This window comes from Ornithorhynchus anatinus, chromosome 19 (genome assembly GCF_004115215.2).
Source record: "Ornithorhynchus anatinus isolate Pmale09 chromosome 19, mOrnAna1.pri.v4, whole genome shotgun sequence".
NCBI classification, from domain to species: Eukaryota; Metazoa; Chordata; class Mammalia; order Monotremata; family Ornithorhynchidae; genus Ornithorhynchus; species Ornithorhynchus anatinus.
The window spans coordinates 22,497,030-22,511,051 of NC_041746.1; the positions used below are offsets into that span (position 1 = coordinate 22,497,030).

The window sequence follows — 14,022 nt, forward strand, 5'->3', positions numbered from 1 at the left end:
TCGAACAACTCCAGTCACAGTATTGCAAGTCACTTAAGAAAACTGTATTTGAGGGGGGAAGGGGACGAGCATAATAATACATTTCTTTCTTATTCAGGGGAAGAACTTTTACAAATTCCTTAAAAGTATCTGCGGGGACAGAAACTCAGAATTTGGCCTAGAGTTGGCAGAGCTGAAAATGTGATATGAAGCTCTGTAGAGCTACCATATTATCTGTAGATTATTGATTATGCTCTTTTAACCTGTTCACTGGACCAGAAAAAATCAGACAGAAGCATTTTTCAACAAGCATTTTAAAAACCATCTATATAAACATATCTTACCTTCTGTCGGTTGCTAGTTAAATTATAACACATTTACCACTATTTTACTTTGAATGCAAAATCCAAAAGTAAACCGTTTCTCTTACTTTTCCACAGTTCAGAGTTACGAGGGAACTGGGCAGGCGACATGCAATTTTCCAGTGGACAGTAGGATTACTACATAGAGTTAATGGGTAGAAACAACAAGATGACCTATTTATAGCTCAAAATGTTAAAAAGGATACTTAGCAGTTTATGCAGAGTTAGGAAGTGCATAATTAAGGTCTAACCTGTAAAACCTGCTTTCCAGTCTTTGTTTAATTGTACTGAGATCAGTAGGATATGCTACAACAGTGCAATACATGGGATAGGCTTGGAGATCCACCGGGGCCACAAATGCAGAAGCGATATCTGAAGCGAAAACAAAAGAAAAACATTTTTTTTTTAGGTAATTCCCCAAGGAAGACCTCAACCACACCGAGAGGATTAGTTTTTAACCAAAGCGCATCCATGTCTCCGAGGCTCGGCTACCCTAAAACTCTCTATTATAAAACACGAACCGCACTTCTACTGGCAGATTAACCTGAAGGCTCCGGTCAGTGTTACCATAAACCCACTTGTGTGATTAGGGCAGTTAAAATCCAGGGACCTTCCACTGTGTTTAGTGAAATGTTTTGTGCCAATCAAATAAGAGCGGTATGAATATGAAGACAAATATGAATACATGAAGTCGCTGAGAATTCATAAACGTTATGAATATAGCTCTAGGCTGTAAGCGTTATGAGCAGGGATGGGGCCTATTAATTCTGCTGTACCGTAGTCTCCCAAGCGCTTAATACAGTGCTCTGCACATAGCGAGCGCTCAAGGAATACCACCGATCGATGGATCGGGAGCCTCACTGAGGCTTCGCGTGTCCATCTGCCCAACCACGCATTAAATTGTTTATGACAGATGTCACAGCCGCAAAACCCAAACTCTATTGAAATCCCCAGAATCGGTCTTTTACAAAGACTGATTATTGGCAGTACGTACCATTTATAGTCTTGTGGCTTTGAGGTTTTCTGCCTGGCCAAAAGAAGGAAAAACTGGCAGGGGAAAGGAATGGGGTTTTGGGGTTTGCTTTTTTTCCCTCCCACCAGGAGGGAACATGGGAGGAGTGCCAGCAGGGTGAATAGCTGAGGATATTTAGCTCAGGGAGGCTGAGAAATGCCAGCTGGAAAAGGTAAAACCCAGGGGCAGGTAAACACCTTGGGAAGATTTGGGACTATGGCTCATGGAAGTTCTATTTTATTAAGGGGGACAAACTTTTTGCCTTAGGAAAACGCAGTTTAGCTCTTTCCATACGAAAAGGGAAAGTGGGAGAGGTTCAGGACTCGGAAAACCGTCAGGCCCAGCGGAGAGCAAAGCTGGATTTCAAGAGAGGCAGTGCAGCCTACTGGAAAGAACAGGGCTGGGAGGAGACCCGGGATGTAGTCCCAGATCTGTCACTCTGTTGCTGGGTGACCCTGGGGTTTAACTTCTCTTGTGCCTCGGTTTCCTCATTTATGGCAGGATAAAAACAACCGTTCTCTCTCCTTCCCTCAGACTCTACTTACCTGTGACGACCCCAGCACCGAGCACAGAGCTTGGCTCCGAGTTAGAGCTTAACAAATGCCACCATCATCATTAAGATTACTCTTACATCAGAAGCCAAATAATTCTCACCCCTATAGCTAAACTAAGCTAAGATAAACTAAACACACCTATGACTATAACTGAGTCATGGGATGGCAGCAGCGATGTAACAGAATAATCCCGGGTATTCCGCGAAACTTCCCGGGGTGTGATCGGCTTAGTGTAATGCCTGGCACATAGCAGGTGGTTAACGAGCGCCATTTAATTAAAAAAAAAAAATTTTAAAGTGCAAGTGAGATCCAGGGATGGGGACCAGAGGGGAGAAAGGAGGTTTTAGCCCAAACAACCTCCAGATTACAGCCAAACCAATACCCCTCTTTGGTTAAAGCACGTAGGACACATAGGTGGGCAACCTTTCCTGTCACCTGCCTGGAGGAAAAGGGCTGGATTAGATGACCCATCGATCTATGGCTTCATTTTGTTAGAAAAGTAGCGTGGCTTAGCAGAAAGAGCCCAGGCTTGGAAGTCAGAGGTCCCAGCTCCGCCACTTGTCAGCTGGGTGACTTTGGGCGAGCCACTTCACTTCTCTGTGCCTCAGTTACCTCATCTGTGAAATGGGGGTTAAGACTGTGAGCCCCACGTGGGACAACCTGATTACCCTGTATCTACATCGGTGCTTAGAACAGTGCTTGGCATATAGTAAGTGCTTAACAAATACCATCAATATTAACGGTGGCTCTTATGGAAGAAAAACGGGTAACTGCCTATGAAAGACGTAAATGTGTTCAATCATCATTCTCGTGTGTCAATCCCAGATTCATTCCACTACACCAAGATGACACTAAACTGTAATTTGCTGGGAGTCCTGTTTGCATTTTAAATGTTACACCCCAAATGAAAAGGTCTTCAGTCTAATGAAGCGAAATGACTGTGTTTACTTGGCTACCTAATTTGTTAGCCTTCCCTCGTAACATTCCCAACAGGGAACTGTGTTCTTTTGGGGACCGAATCCCGATCCTTCTGGACACCGAGCAAGGTAGAATCACCTTGGATTACCATTTCCTACAACTCTCACCTAGTGTCATGAGTTGGTTTATCCCCGTTGTGATTCTCTCACACTCTTCATCCCTGGGTTTGGAACCCCATTCTCCATCCAGGGGTTTGTAGGTCAGTGTTCTGCACTCGATATCGGTTAAAGGAACACTGGTCCCCAACTCCTCGGGAAACACAGCTGAAAGTCAACAACAACAGTAACAGAACGTCAGACCAGGAGAAACCTTCGACACATAATTCCCTCACATGCCTGCAATCATCTGGATGTTTTTCAAGTCCTGTTTCCTGTCAAACGAGTCACTGAAATGCCTCTTTAAAGACTCTGGTTGAATAAAGAATGTTTTTCTCTCAAAGGCCCAGAGGTATGTCCCATTTAAAGGACTTAGTCAACAATGTCTTTATCGGGTACCTTCAAAAAAAACTCTCATGAATTGCTTCGTACTTCCTTGAGGAAATGCATTTACTTTAACGAGAGCGGATTGGAAAGGCCGTACCCTGCAGGAGTCCCGCCTTGAGCGGACAGGAGGCCGACGACCAACCCTTGCCAGCCGGAAGGAACTTTCCTTCTTATTCCTTTGTTGGTGAACTGCTGTTTTTTCTTGTCGTTATCCCACGGTGCCTTCCCCGAGGACCGTGTCATAAGTCCCCAATAAGGCAAGGAATGATGTCTACGAGAATCAGCATCTTTGGATTTCTCCCCAGCCTCGGCACAGCCCTAATTGGTCATTACCAATAGGCTCGGTTTCCACAACAGCATGTCATGGTCTGAGATGGAAGCCGGTTGTCCGGTTAACCGGTTAACACCCTCACACCCTCCCCTCACTTTCCACCTCAATCCAGATGTTAGAAATAATGTGTGGAGTTTAACGAGAGAGTAAACTTGGAAATGTTTGTCTTGTATAAATGAGAGCGAGAGAGGGAGGCTCATTTCATAAGTATTATTTCCATTAAATTCACAACCTCTTTTATAATCTTGTAACTTTATAGAGTCACTTAATTTTCTCTCTGCACATATGAAGTTTACTATAAAATCCACATACCATTATTGGGTATAAGTTCCATATCCCAAGGACTCATCTTTTCTGTATCTCCATTGTCCCAGCTTAAAGGAAGATAAAACATTACAGTTATCCTTCCAAACACCACCCCCCCACTCAAAAAAACCCACAAAAAAACAGGTGCCAATATATAGAGATTTATAACTGTATTGAACAAGTATAGTCACCTATTCATCATTTTTATTTTGAGAGAACAATATTTTAAAAGGAAAGACATTCAAAGGACAACAAATATTTGCTCACCAGACATTGTAGCACTGAAACAAACTGTCAGGGTATTCGGGTTGAAGAGGTTCCTGGCTTTCAATTGTTCCAAACCACCAGGCATCATCTATCACTGACCTGAAGCGATCACCTGGATAAGATCACAAAACAATCTTATAAATATAAAATGTTATTGTGTAATCTCCCAAGGCTACACGTACACGTTGTTTAAAAAAGTCTTAATGACCTCATTCATCCCTGAAGGGGGTATGGGTCCGCCACAGTTCAAGACATAAGCCCAGAAAGTTCGAGAAGGGACAATCTGGTTTGAGTTTGATTTGACACAGTCTGAAGACGATATGGAGCAGATCAGTAAAGTAATAATGGCATTTGTTAAGCACTTACTATGTGCCAAGTAGTGTTCAAAGCACTGGGATAGGTACAAGGTAATCAGATTGTCCCACGTGGGGCTCACAGTTTTAACCCCCATTTTCCAGATGAGGTAACTGAGGCACAGAGAAGTTACGTGACTTGCCCAAGGTCACAGCACAAAAGTGGCGGAGCCGAGATACGAACCCACGACCTCTGACTCCCAAGCCAGTGTTCTTTCCACTAAGCCACGCTGCTTCTCAGTAAACCAGGAAGGTTTCATTGAGCCTCTTTCACCCGACTCCCCCAAATAATCTCTTCCAAATCCAGAATGGAAATATCCTGACTGCTCTGGCCTTACGCCTAATCGGCCGTCTTAGATTTCTTTCCTACTGCAAAGCGCCTCTCCACAAAGACAGGTTTTGCCCTCCTTAACTCGAGCCAAGAGCCTCGGGGTATCCCAGGGCTCTAACTTTTCATAACTAACTCCAGGCCCAAGGTAGCTTTAACGAAGGCTAGACGTAATATAAACCCCTACACGGATCTTGGACAACCGCAGTCTCTCACGGGAAAAGCAAAATATGGTCAAAATCTCCCTCTTCCTGCCTTAATTAGCAACGGTCTGAGGAACTGGTAATAATGATCAAAGATTAGCCATTAGGAAGCTAACATCTTATGATTTACTCAGAAGGCATTTCTGCTACATTACACATTCTACTATGCCAAATTGTATTTTTACCCTAAAAGCTTCTCAAAAACTTTTCAAGTGATTGATAAAACCGTATCTGCATTCAATTTTAAAACACATCATTTAAAAAAAAAACATTTTTATCCATTTGGGGGATAAACATTAATAAGAATTTCAGGTGCTTATGTACCAAGAACTGGCATCCGCGGAAAACCGGCAATGTTGCAAATCCAAACTGCCAAGTAATTTGCTAAAGAGAGGTTAGATATGGGCAACTGTCAAGTGAAAGGGCAATTTAAACAACCCCAAATGATCGATCTGAGCTGTCAAAGAGTGAAATCGCCCAGATCCTATTTTGCTCCTGATTAACTCTTCGTTTCTCCTATTCCCTCTCCTTTCTGTGTCGCCTACGCGCTTGACTTTCTTCCGTTTAAGCACTTGATATTCACCCTACCCTTAGCTTCACAGCACTTGTGTGCAAATTTGTAATAAATTCTCGTGTCCATCTCCCAACCTAGACTGTCAAGTCAATTTGACAAAAGTCAAGTGCTTTCCTAGAAGCTTGGTTTTCACCTTCAAACCCTAAACAAACCCTTTCAACTGGTCCTATGGAAGAACTTTCCTGAACTGTTGACTTTTCTCACTGCTAACTGATGTCATTACTTCCGAAATAAAGTAACTTTTCCATTTTTGAAGACAGTAGCTAAATGTCACTAATTTTTAATAAAGGGGTCACGAGTAAAACAAATACTAACCAACAAGATGTCACAAGAACATTGAATTTCATTATACTTTTGATAATTCCAACCACTCACCTATATTCCACCGCCTGTGTTTCGCATCATCAAACTGCTGCCGTAAGACTAGGAAATCAATAACATCTGGCATATCGTGATACCTAAAATTAATAGAAAACACACAATAAAAACTGACAGAGCAAAAAGTCTAAAGACTGAAAATACCCTTTATCGTATCATTCATGCTACTTCTTTTAAAGATTTTAAATTGGGAAAATTGTGCCTTTTCTCCCCCAAAGATTAAGCTCTTTGTTATTTAAACAATTTTTTTTCCTCAGAAACATAAAACCAAACTCCTTACTTCATGGTGAATGATCCTCCAGTGAGTTTACCAGTATCTGGATCTAGAAATGCAAGTTTAAGGCAGCACAGAGTAGGTAATCCCACTTCATACTTGATGCCAACAATTTTCATCAATTCCTGCTCCTGAGAGTTAAGAAAACGATAAAATGGTTTTAGGTTGATGATATCTGGGCAAATAAGAATGTAGGAAAACCCGAGCGTACCTCGTACGCACCCTGATTTCTCAAAATTTTTACGGGATTTTTGACTTTTCACAGCTTTTCCTTGCCCTTCCCGCACACCCTTGTCCACAGACACATGCAGTCAGTTAAAACACCCTTCCACCATATTCTTCTCTAAGTCTGATTGGTAACGGGTAGAGCTGGTGACAGGACCTCCACCAGAAATTGAACCCCCGAGAGTGGGGTTCGAGAAGAAGGGAAGAGAGGTGAAGGGAGTAGCTCTCTTCAGACACAGACCAATGAGGCCCCGCAGGGTAGGGCAGTACAGTTGAACTTTGCCAAGAAAAATAACAATCGTGGAATCTGTTACGCACATACCAAGCACAAGATAATCGGGTCAGCTAGGGGCCTGTCTCAGACGCTCACGGTCTAACTCGGGGGGAGTAGGATTTAATCCCCGTTTTACAGCTGAGGAAACTGAAGCACACAGAAGTGAAGCGACTTGCCCAAGGACGCACAGCCAACAAGTGGCGGAACCGGGTTTGGAATTCCGGTCCTCTGACTCCCAGGCCATTTATCTTTCCACCAGGCCCCGCTCCTTCCCCTGCTTCCTTTTCAGCGAGAGCTAAAGCAGAGAGGCCAAGGGGAAAGACAAGAAGCTACCCTGCTACTGCCGTTAAATGACCCAGCACAGCAGAAGAGGGGGGAGAGGCAGCAGCTGGAGAAAGGAAGGCCGGGCCTTAAGGGCTTGGAGAGCTCGAGACAACTGGGGAAGGGAAGAAAACAAGCGGGAGGAACGACGCCTACAGAGAGAGAACACTGCAGAAATGACGGCGGTTCCTCTTCCCCCCCGCACAGCTTTCCCTGATTCTCCTGGCTCCTGCTCCACCTAGGCCCCGGACCATCCTGTATTTGGACAACGGACGTCTCCTCACCGATCGGAATCCTCAGGTAGAGGTCCGGGAAGTGAAATGAAGAGTTTTATAGTTTTAGAAAGATTTCAAAAACCGTTTATTACTCTGGGGATTCTGTTGTCGGTCACATTTGAGAACCACTAATCTTGGGCACCTCACGGAAAATGGCTTCTTTTCCTTCCACGGTTCCTCTTACCCGAGACCGTGAATCTTTCGCACGTGGCTGTTTCCCCTCTCCGACTCCCCTTGCCCTAAGGCTGGGGTTCTTTCCCTGACCTACCCTATTAGAATCAGAAAAATGGTCATACCCGCAATTCCATTTTATGCCAGGGCTGTTTCTTGGGGTTGATACTGTATATTTTGTTTTTCCGAGCCATTTCCACATACGCTTCGTGACCTTGCCGGAAATAATAAACCTACGGGAGGAAAACAGAAAGAGGGTAAATAGGGTTTCCGTGCACTTAGCTTTCCGGCCTAGTGGTCAGCCTCTGATCTGACACTCACAAACGCTTGCAGACACGACATCTCTCTGCCTCCGTCATCAACCCCTCTCCTGGGGATTCGTCCCGATCTTATCCACTCCTCTCCCAGGGATTCTTCTGAACCCTTCTTCGACTTTTTGCCAGAGCAGTTCAGAAATAACAGCTCCCTGGGGTTGGCCACCTATCCTGGTGTTGTGGGATTTGCCTAATAACAACCCAAATATATGCAGGTAGTGAACTGCTTGTCGAAAGTAAGGACCTAAGATCTCCTTTTGGGGGGTGGGGCTACTTCTTGTTACTCCCCTTCTCTCCAAACTCATCCCTCCTCATAGAAGAGGCCTCTCTTTCCCTCCCACTATCTGGGGGATGTCAACTCTGGCTGAAGGGCAAAGCAAGGAGGCCAAGCAACACTGCCTTCTTCACAGCACTTGTAAGGTTGCACAAGGTTCACGTTCTGTGATGAACAAGCTTCCTTGGGAGTCACCTGAAGAGGAAAAGTAGAGCCGCGTTCTCATCCTCCCTGTCACAGCCCGGCAACGGCTTCGGTAGGCAAAAAACTAAGATGGGTATCCCTTCTCCCCGGATCGGAGCCCCCGGATCTGGAGAGAACCGGTGACCCTCCCCGTCATTTTTCCTCGGCTCATTCCCTACCACCGGTGAATGCAAAGCTCTGTCACAACGGCTGTGAGTCAAGCAAGGAAGCGTGCTACTTTTTGATTGTCGGTTGCGATTAGAGCATCTTAAGCCAGCAAGCGCTCATTTATCTCCATTACAGATGTGAACTAAATGTTTTCTTATGCTGTTCCCACATTGCCTCCCTTAGACTGTAAGCTCCAAACTGCAGAGAGGGTGTTTTCATACTCCCTCACTGGAATTTCCCCGGGTCCGGGCCAAGACAATGCTTAAACTAATAGTGCTTAAAGAAGAAACTGTTAATAATGGTAATTCTACTTCTTTCATATCCACACTCCCAACTTGCTCTGCTTCGCTCGCCTTCATCTCCTCTCCTTTCGTTTCGTCAGTTAGCCAGAAAACATCCGAAGACTTTAAATGAAAGGAAGCGATGTGGCTCTAGAATTACGTTCCCTGAAACCACTTATCGGACTTCGGTTTTGGTGAACATTCTGACTTGGTTATCCTCCCACCTCTTCGACTGCTCTTCGGCTTCATGTCGACTCCCCTCCAGCTTCATTCTCCTACGTGGAATGAGCTCTTGTCCTCTCGGAGCCACCTCATCACACAGCATCAACCTTCCCCCTACATCTCCCTGCCTCGAGCTTTCCCCTCCAATTCATTCGTTCAATCGTATTTACTGAGCGCTTACTTTGTGCACGGCAGTGTACTAAATCTACACTACACGCTGCTGCTGTAGTGGAATATCGCTCAGCACACATCTTTACCGGCCTCAAAAACCCCCACGGGATTGCCATTTCCCACTTTATCCAGAGGAATCAGAGGGATCCGTCTTACATACCGGAGCTCTTCACGCGCCTCTCCTCAGCTTGCCTTCTTCACTCCTCCCAACCTAAGCTTCTAACTCTACCTGGCTCTTGACTCAACTATCCCCTCCCCTCAGCTCACGCTGTTCCTCTGATCCGCAATTTCCTCACTCCCCCCAAACCCACCAGATCCTACTCAAGCTCCGCCTCCTCCGACAAGCCTTCCCATATTAACTCCCAATGCCCCAAGCAACATCATCAGCCCTACGGCCGAATCGAGGACCTGTGCCTCTAGACTGTAAGCTCCCTGTGGGCAGGGAATGTGTCTGGTATATTGTCTGAAATCCCCTAAGGTACACCAGAAGGGTGCCGTGGTCCACTGGCTGTTCGTGTGGAGCCCCGTATTTTATAACGGGAAAACAGAATTTATCGACTGCTCTTCTTAGACCACATTCCCGCCCTGCCCACAGGTGAGGCTCACCAGCCGTCTGCCTAACCGACCCAGATTAAAAGCCGGTTTATTGCTATGCTGAGATGCAGCACACTCTAGTTGGGAAGCACTGGACTGGATTTGTCTTTCGCTGGGTAAACAATCCCTGTCTCGTGGAGTGTAGACGAATTATTATCATTATTGTTTTGGTATTTAAGCGCTCTCTAAGTACCTGGCACTGCGCTAAGTTCTGGGGAAGACACAAGTCAAGCAAATTGGACACGGTGCCCATCCCACGCAACACTCACAGTCTAAGTAGGAGGAAGTAGGAGGGAGAACAGGGAATCAATCCCCATTTTAAAGATGAGGAAACTGGGGCACAGAAAAGGTGAACAATTTCATTCACTGTATATAAAACATGTAAGTATGTGTAAACACGTATATTTATTGTATGTAAGACACGGTGACGCTAGGAATGGAATAAAAGCATTTTGATATTTATCATAATCGTAACACTGTTTGAGATATTAACTTAAGGTATGCTGATTTAAAATGAAGTACAACCAGGAAATGGAATCTGAAATGTTATCGCTGATACACCTAAAAAGAAATCCTGAGTACGCCCACAGGATATATGCTCGGATACTTTACTCAGAAAGCAAACTCAAAAGTAAGAACGAATACGGTTCGGATTTGGGCAACGGACCAAAAGAGACAAATTAAGGTTCAGTGTTTTCAGATATCCAGTGGACAAGGAATTTCAACATTCCGAGAGGCGTTTTTTTAATTTTAAAACAGAAACTTTGACATTTTTGCTTAAAAAGCCATTCTAGAAAAGGGACAGGCAAGCAAGCAAATGTGTAATATATATATATATATATATGTATACTCATTTATACATATATACATTTGCTTGCTTTCCTGTCCTTTTACACAAATATACACACACACACATTACCTCATCACCCATCTGGGGCACAAAAGGACATCGACGAGGGATGGTATCCGTAATCCACGCTGAAGGCAACCATTCTTCCAACGTCAAACCATTCTCAGTCAGTTCGCCTACAGGCAATCTCTAAACACAATTCATAAAATGCAAATGTGAGAAACAATCAACATGAACAACTTCTCATCTTATTCGGGAACAATCTTCTCGGCCTCCAAATCACACACACAAAAAAAGTCTCACACACACACAAAAAAAATTGTGATTCTTCCCTTCCTCTAGCAGGCACTTGTCTCTAGACGGTAAGCTCACCGTGGGCTGCGAATGTGTCCACCAGTTCTGTTCTGTTGGACCCTCCCATGTGCTCAGTATGGTCCTCTGCACACGGTAAGTGCTCAATAGATACCACTGATTGATAAATACCACTGATTGATTCGCTTGCTAGAACTGGCTGTGTGGGTAGAAACTGATGCCACATAGTGAGGAAGTAGGCAGAAATGGCCAGGAGGGTGACCGTCCCTAAGAGTTCAAGAAAAATTGAAATAGCCTTTGAGGTAGCACGGTGATTATAATACGGAAACTTCCGACAAGCAGGGGAATGTTGCGCTGGTGGCATCTCTGATCTATTTTCAGAAAGTACTGAAATCAAATGCCAGAGACTTTTACTTTCACAGAAGGTAAATTTTATCGATAGCCCTTTTTTTTTTATTACTACTTTTTATGTACCTTTCTCAGGTGTGAAAGAAATATTTAGGTTTCTAGCATTTGAACAGGGCTATTTTGACAAGAAGATTCCAGATTTTCATTACACGATTGGATTATCGATCAATCAGTGGCATTTATGAACCACTTACTACGTGCAGAACGTACTGAACGCTTAGGAGAGCACAACAATCAGCAGTCACGTTCCCTGCCCGTACTGAGCTTACAAACTAGAAGGGGAGAGAAAATGACACAATAGAAGCGTTATGCAACGTTCTTCCACAATATAAGTCTGTCATAACTAATCATCAGCACTTACTGGACCCCAACTTATGCAGCATACTAAGTGCTTTGGAGAGTTCACAGAATTACTAGGCATGGATCCCTGTCCTCAAGAAGCTTCTGCTTCACGACCCAAGGAATCTGGTTTCAAGAAACGCAACGACCAAGCATATGGAATGAGCTCTCCACTGACCCCTGACATGAGGACCCCTTATTCTGAGTGTCCAGTAATCCCACTGAGGCAGGGCAGATTCGATCTTGGGAGAAAAATCCCGCCAGAGGCTTGTGAAAACCAACTGGGCCTCCCCACGCGATGAGGCCGATGTTTTCATCTAATTGTAACCATTCCCACGTACACTGGTCGACAGAGAAATGATCGGGCAGGTTCAACGTTCAGTTTCTGCCTAATGGCTCGATTCGTATCAACGGCAGCTTTGCTAATAGGCAAGGAAGACCCCACAGGAGCCCACCTTCAATCTCTCAGGACACTGTAAACAACAGACCTGACCGACCGAACACCAATCAATCCAACTAATTGTATCCACTGAGCACTCACTATGTGCAGGGCACCGTACTAAGCACTTACTAAATACTGTACACTGTACTGAAAGGTGTACTAAGTAGCTGAAAATAAATTTCATGTAAGGAAAATGGCGGAGGACCAGGACATAGACAGAAGTGAGGTAGGGAAAAATACTTGGGCAAGAGAGACTGTTCCTCACAAAGCCTGCCGGGAGTTCGAATGGCAACCATTCTAGAAAGGACCCGACTCTTCCCAAGATACCTTAGAATGTTCCCCTAAAACAATGGTAATTATACAGGGTTGACTGTGTGCAGAGCACTGTATTAAGCGCTTGGGAGTGTATAACAACAACAGAGTTGGTAGAAATGCTCCCCGTCCACGAGGAGCTCCCAGTCTAGAGGAGCAAAACAAACTGATCACCTGCCAATACCGCTGACGGACTTCATGAAATACAACCTTTTGTTTTCTCTCTTTGGGCTTCTTTTTCTTTGGCGACGTTGGTTCATCTCTCTCTTCGTTCCCCTTTTTCCTTTCCTTTTTAATCTGTTTCTGCTTCTGCTTGTCAGACTCTTCTTCATCCTCCGAACTGCTTTCGGCTTTCTTGATTTTATGTTTGGGGACTTTCTTTGGTGGCTGTAGGTTGATTCCGGCATCTGCCGTCCAGTCGGAGTAATCGCTGGAGTAGTCACTGAAGAGAAGGACAAAAAGGAATCACCAAACAGCTATTGCGGCGATGAACTCAGTGGAACTTATGGAGATTGACCAAAGGACAATTATTTATACATATATACATGCTAAAAGTCTAAACATTTTTTTCACACATGAGAAAGGTACATTAAAAAGTAGTAAAAAAAAAAAAAACTCGTGATCAGTGGGCAGGGCAAAGAAAACGGCAAAGAATCCCTGAGCCACGGGAAGCCTAGTGGATAGAGCAGGGGCCTGGGAGTCAGCAGGACCCGGGTTCTAATCCCAGCTCTGTCACTAGTCGGCTGTAAAATGCATCTAGATTGGAAGCTAGTTATGTGGGTTTATTGTTATACTGTACTCTCCCAAGCGCTTAGTTCAGTGTCCACACACGGTGAGCACTCAATAAATACGACTGACTGAATCAGAGGCCCAGAGAGGTTCGATGATGTGCCCGAGGGTCACACATCAGGCCAACCCAGAGCCGGGATGAAAACCCAGGCCTCCTGATTCACACACTGTGAGAATTTTTAGAACAATTTAAATAGAATGTGCTCTTTTCCTCTAATTGAGATTTCTGCATGTACCAACGGCAAAAAATTCAATCAAAAATCTTTGCCTTCTAGGTAGAATTCCGCTTACCTCGAACTGCCGTCACTGTGCCATGCTCTTTCTTCATCTTCTGATGTGCCGCCACTGCCCGCGATTACTTCGCCTTCCTAATAAAAAGGCAATTCATTCATACTTTACTCTCACGGCAGCCAATTGATAATTATCTCATTACCTTTATATGCAGTCACGACTTAATATAAAACTAATTTTGCAAAGGCTCGCTACTATGCCCTCGTATTGGTTTCTCATTATTTTATTCAAGAGTACTAAATCACCCTTAAAATGCAATTAGAAGGCACGGGAGATTTCTTTTGCAAAAAAGCAATACGATTCCTCAAGTGCTTACCATTACCATCAGCGGACATGCTTTATCTCACAGATAAGGGCCCCGGACTGGACTCTTTTCCACCTCTAGAGACTCCCCATCTCAAAAAAAGAGCTCCTCCAATCCCTTC

General features: G+C 44.5%; 1 protein-coding gene across 3 annotated transcripts in view; it reads right to left on the reverse strand.

The window, feature by feature from the left end:
• The window catches only part of LOC100079646 (pleckstrin homology domain interacting protein), a 102,233-nt gene that overhangs the window by 15,986 nt on the left and 72,225 nt on the right, over window positions 1–14,022 (reverse strand). For 2 of the 3 annotated variants that reach the window (XM_029046920.1, XM_029046919.1), the window contains exons 22-31: window positions 13,598–13,674; window positions 12,692–12,959; window positions 10,774–10,893; window positions 7,773–7,880; window positions 6,388–6,512; window positions 6,105–6,187; window positions 4,272–4,383; window positions 4,011–4,072; window positions 2,993–3,148; window positions 593–713 (exon numbers count right to left, since the gene is read on the reverse strand). In XM_029046920.1, the coding sequence (XP_028902753.1) occupies window positions 593–713; window positions 2,993–3,148; window positions 4,011–4,072; window positions 4,272–4,383; window positions 6,105–6,187; window positions 6,388–6,512; window positions 7,773–7,880; window positions 10,774–10,893; window positions 12,692–12,959; window positions 13,598–13,674 (1,232 nt within the window). The remainder of the gene's footprint in view (window positions 1–592; window positions 714–2,992; window positions 3,149–4,010; window positions 4,073–4,271; window positions 4,384–6,104; window positions 6,188–6,387; window positions 6,513–7,772; window positions 7,881–10,773; window positions 10,894–12,691; window positions 12,960–13,597; window positions 13,675–14,022) is intronic. The other variant, XM_029046921.1, reaches the window with a different exon arrangement.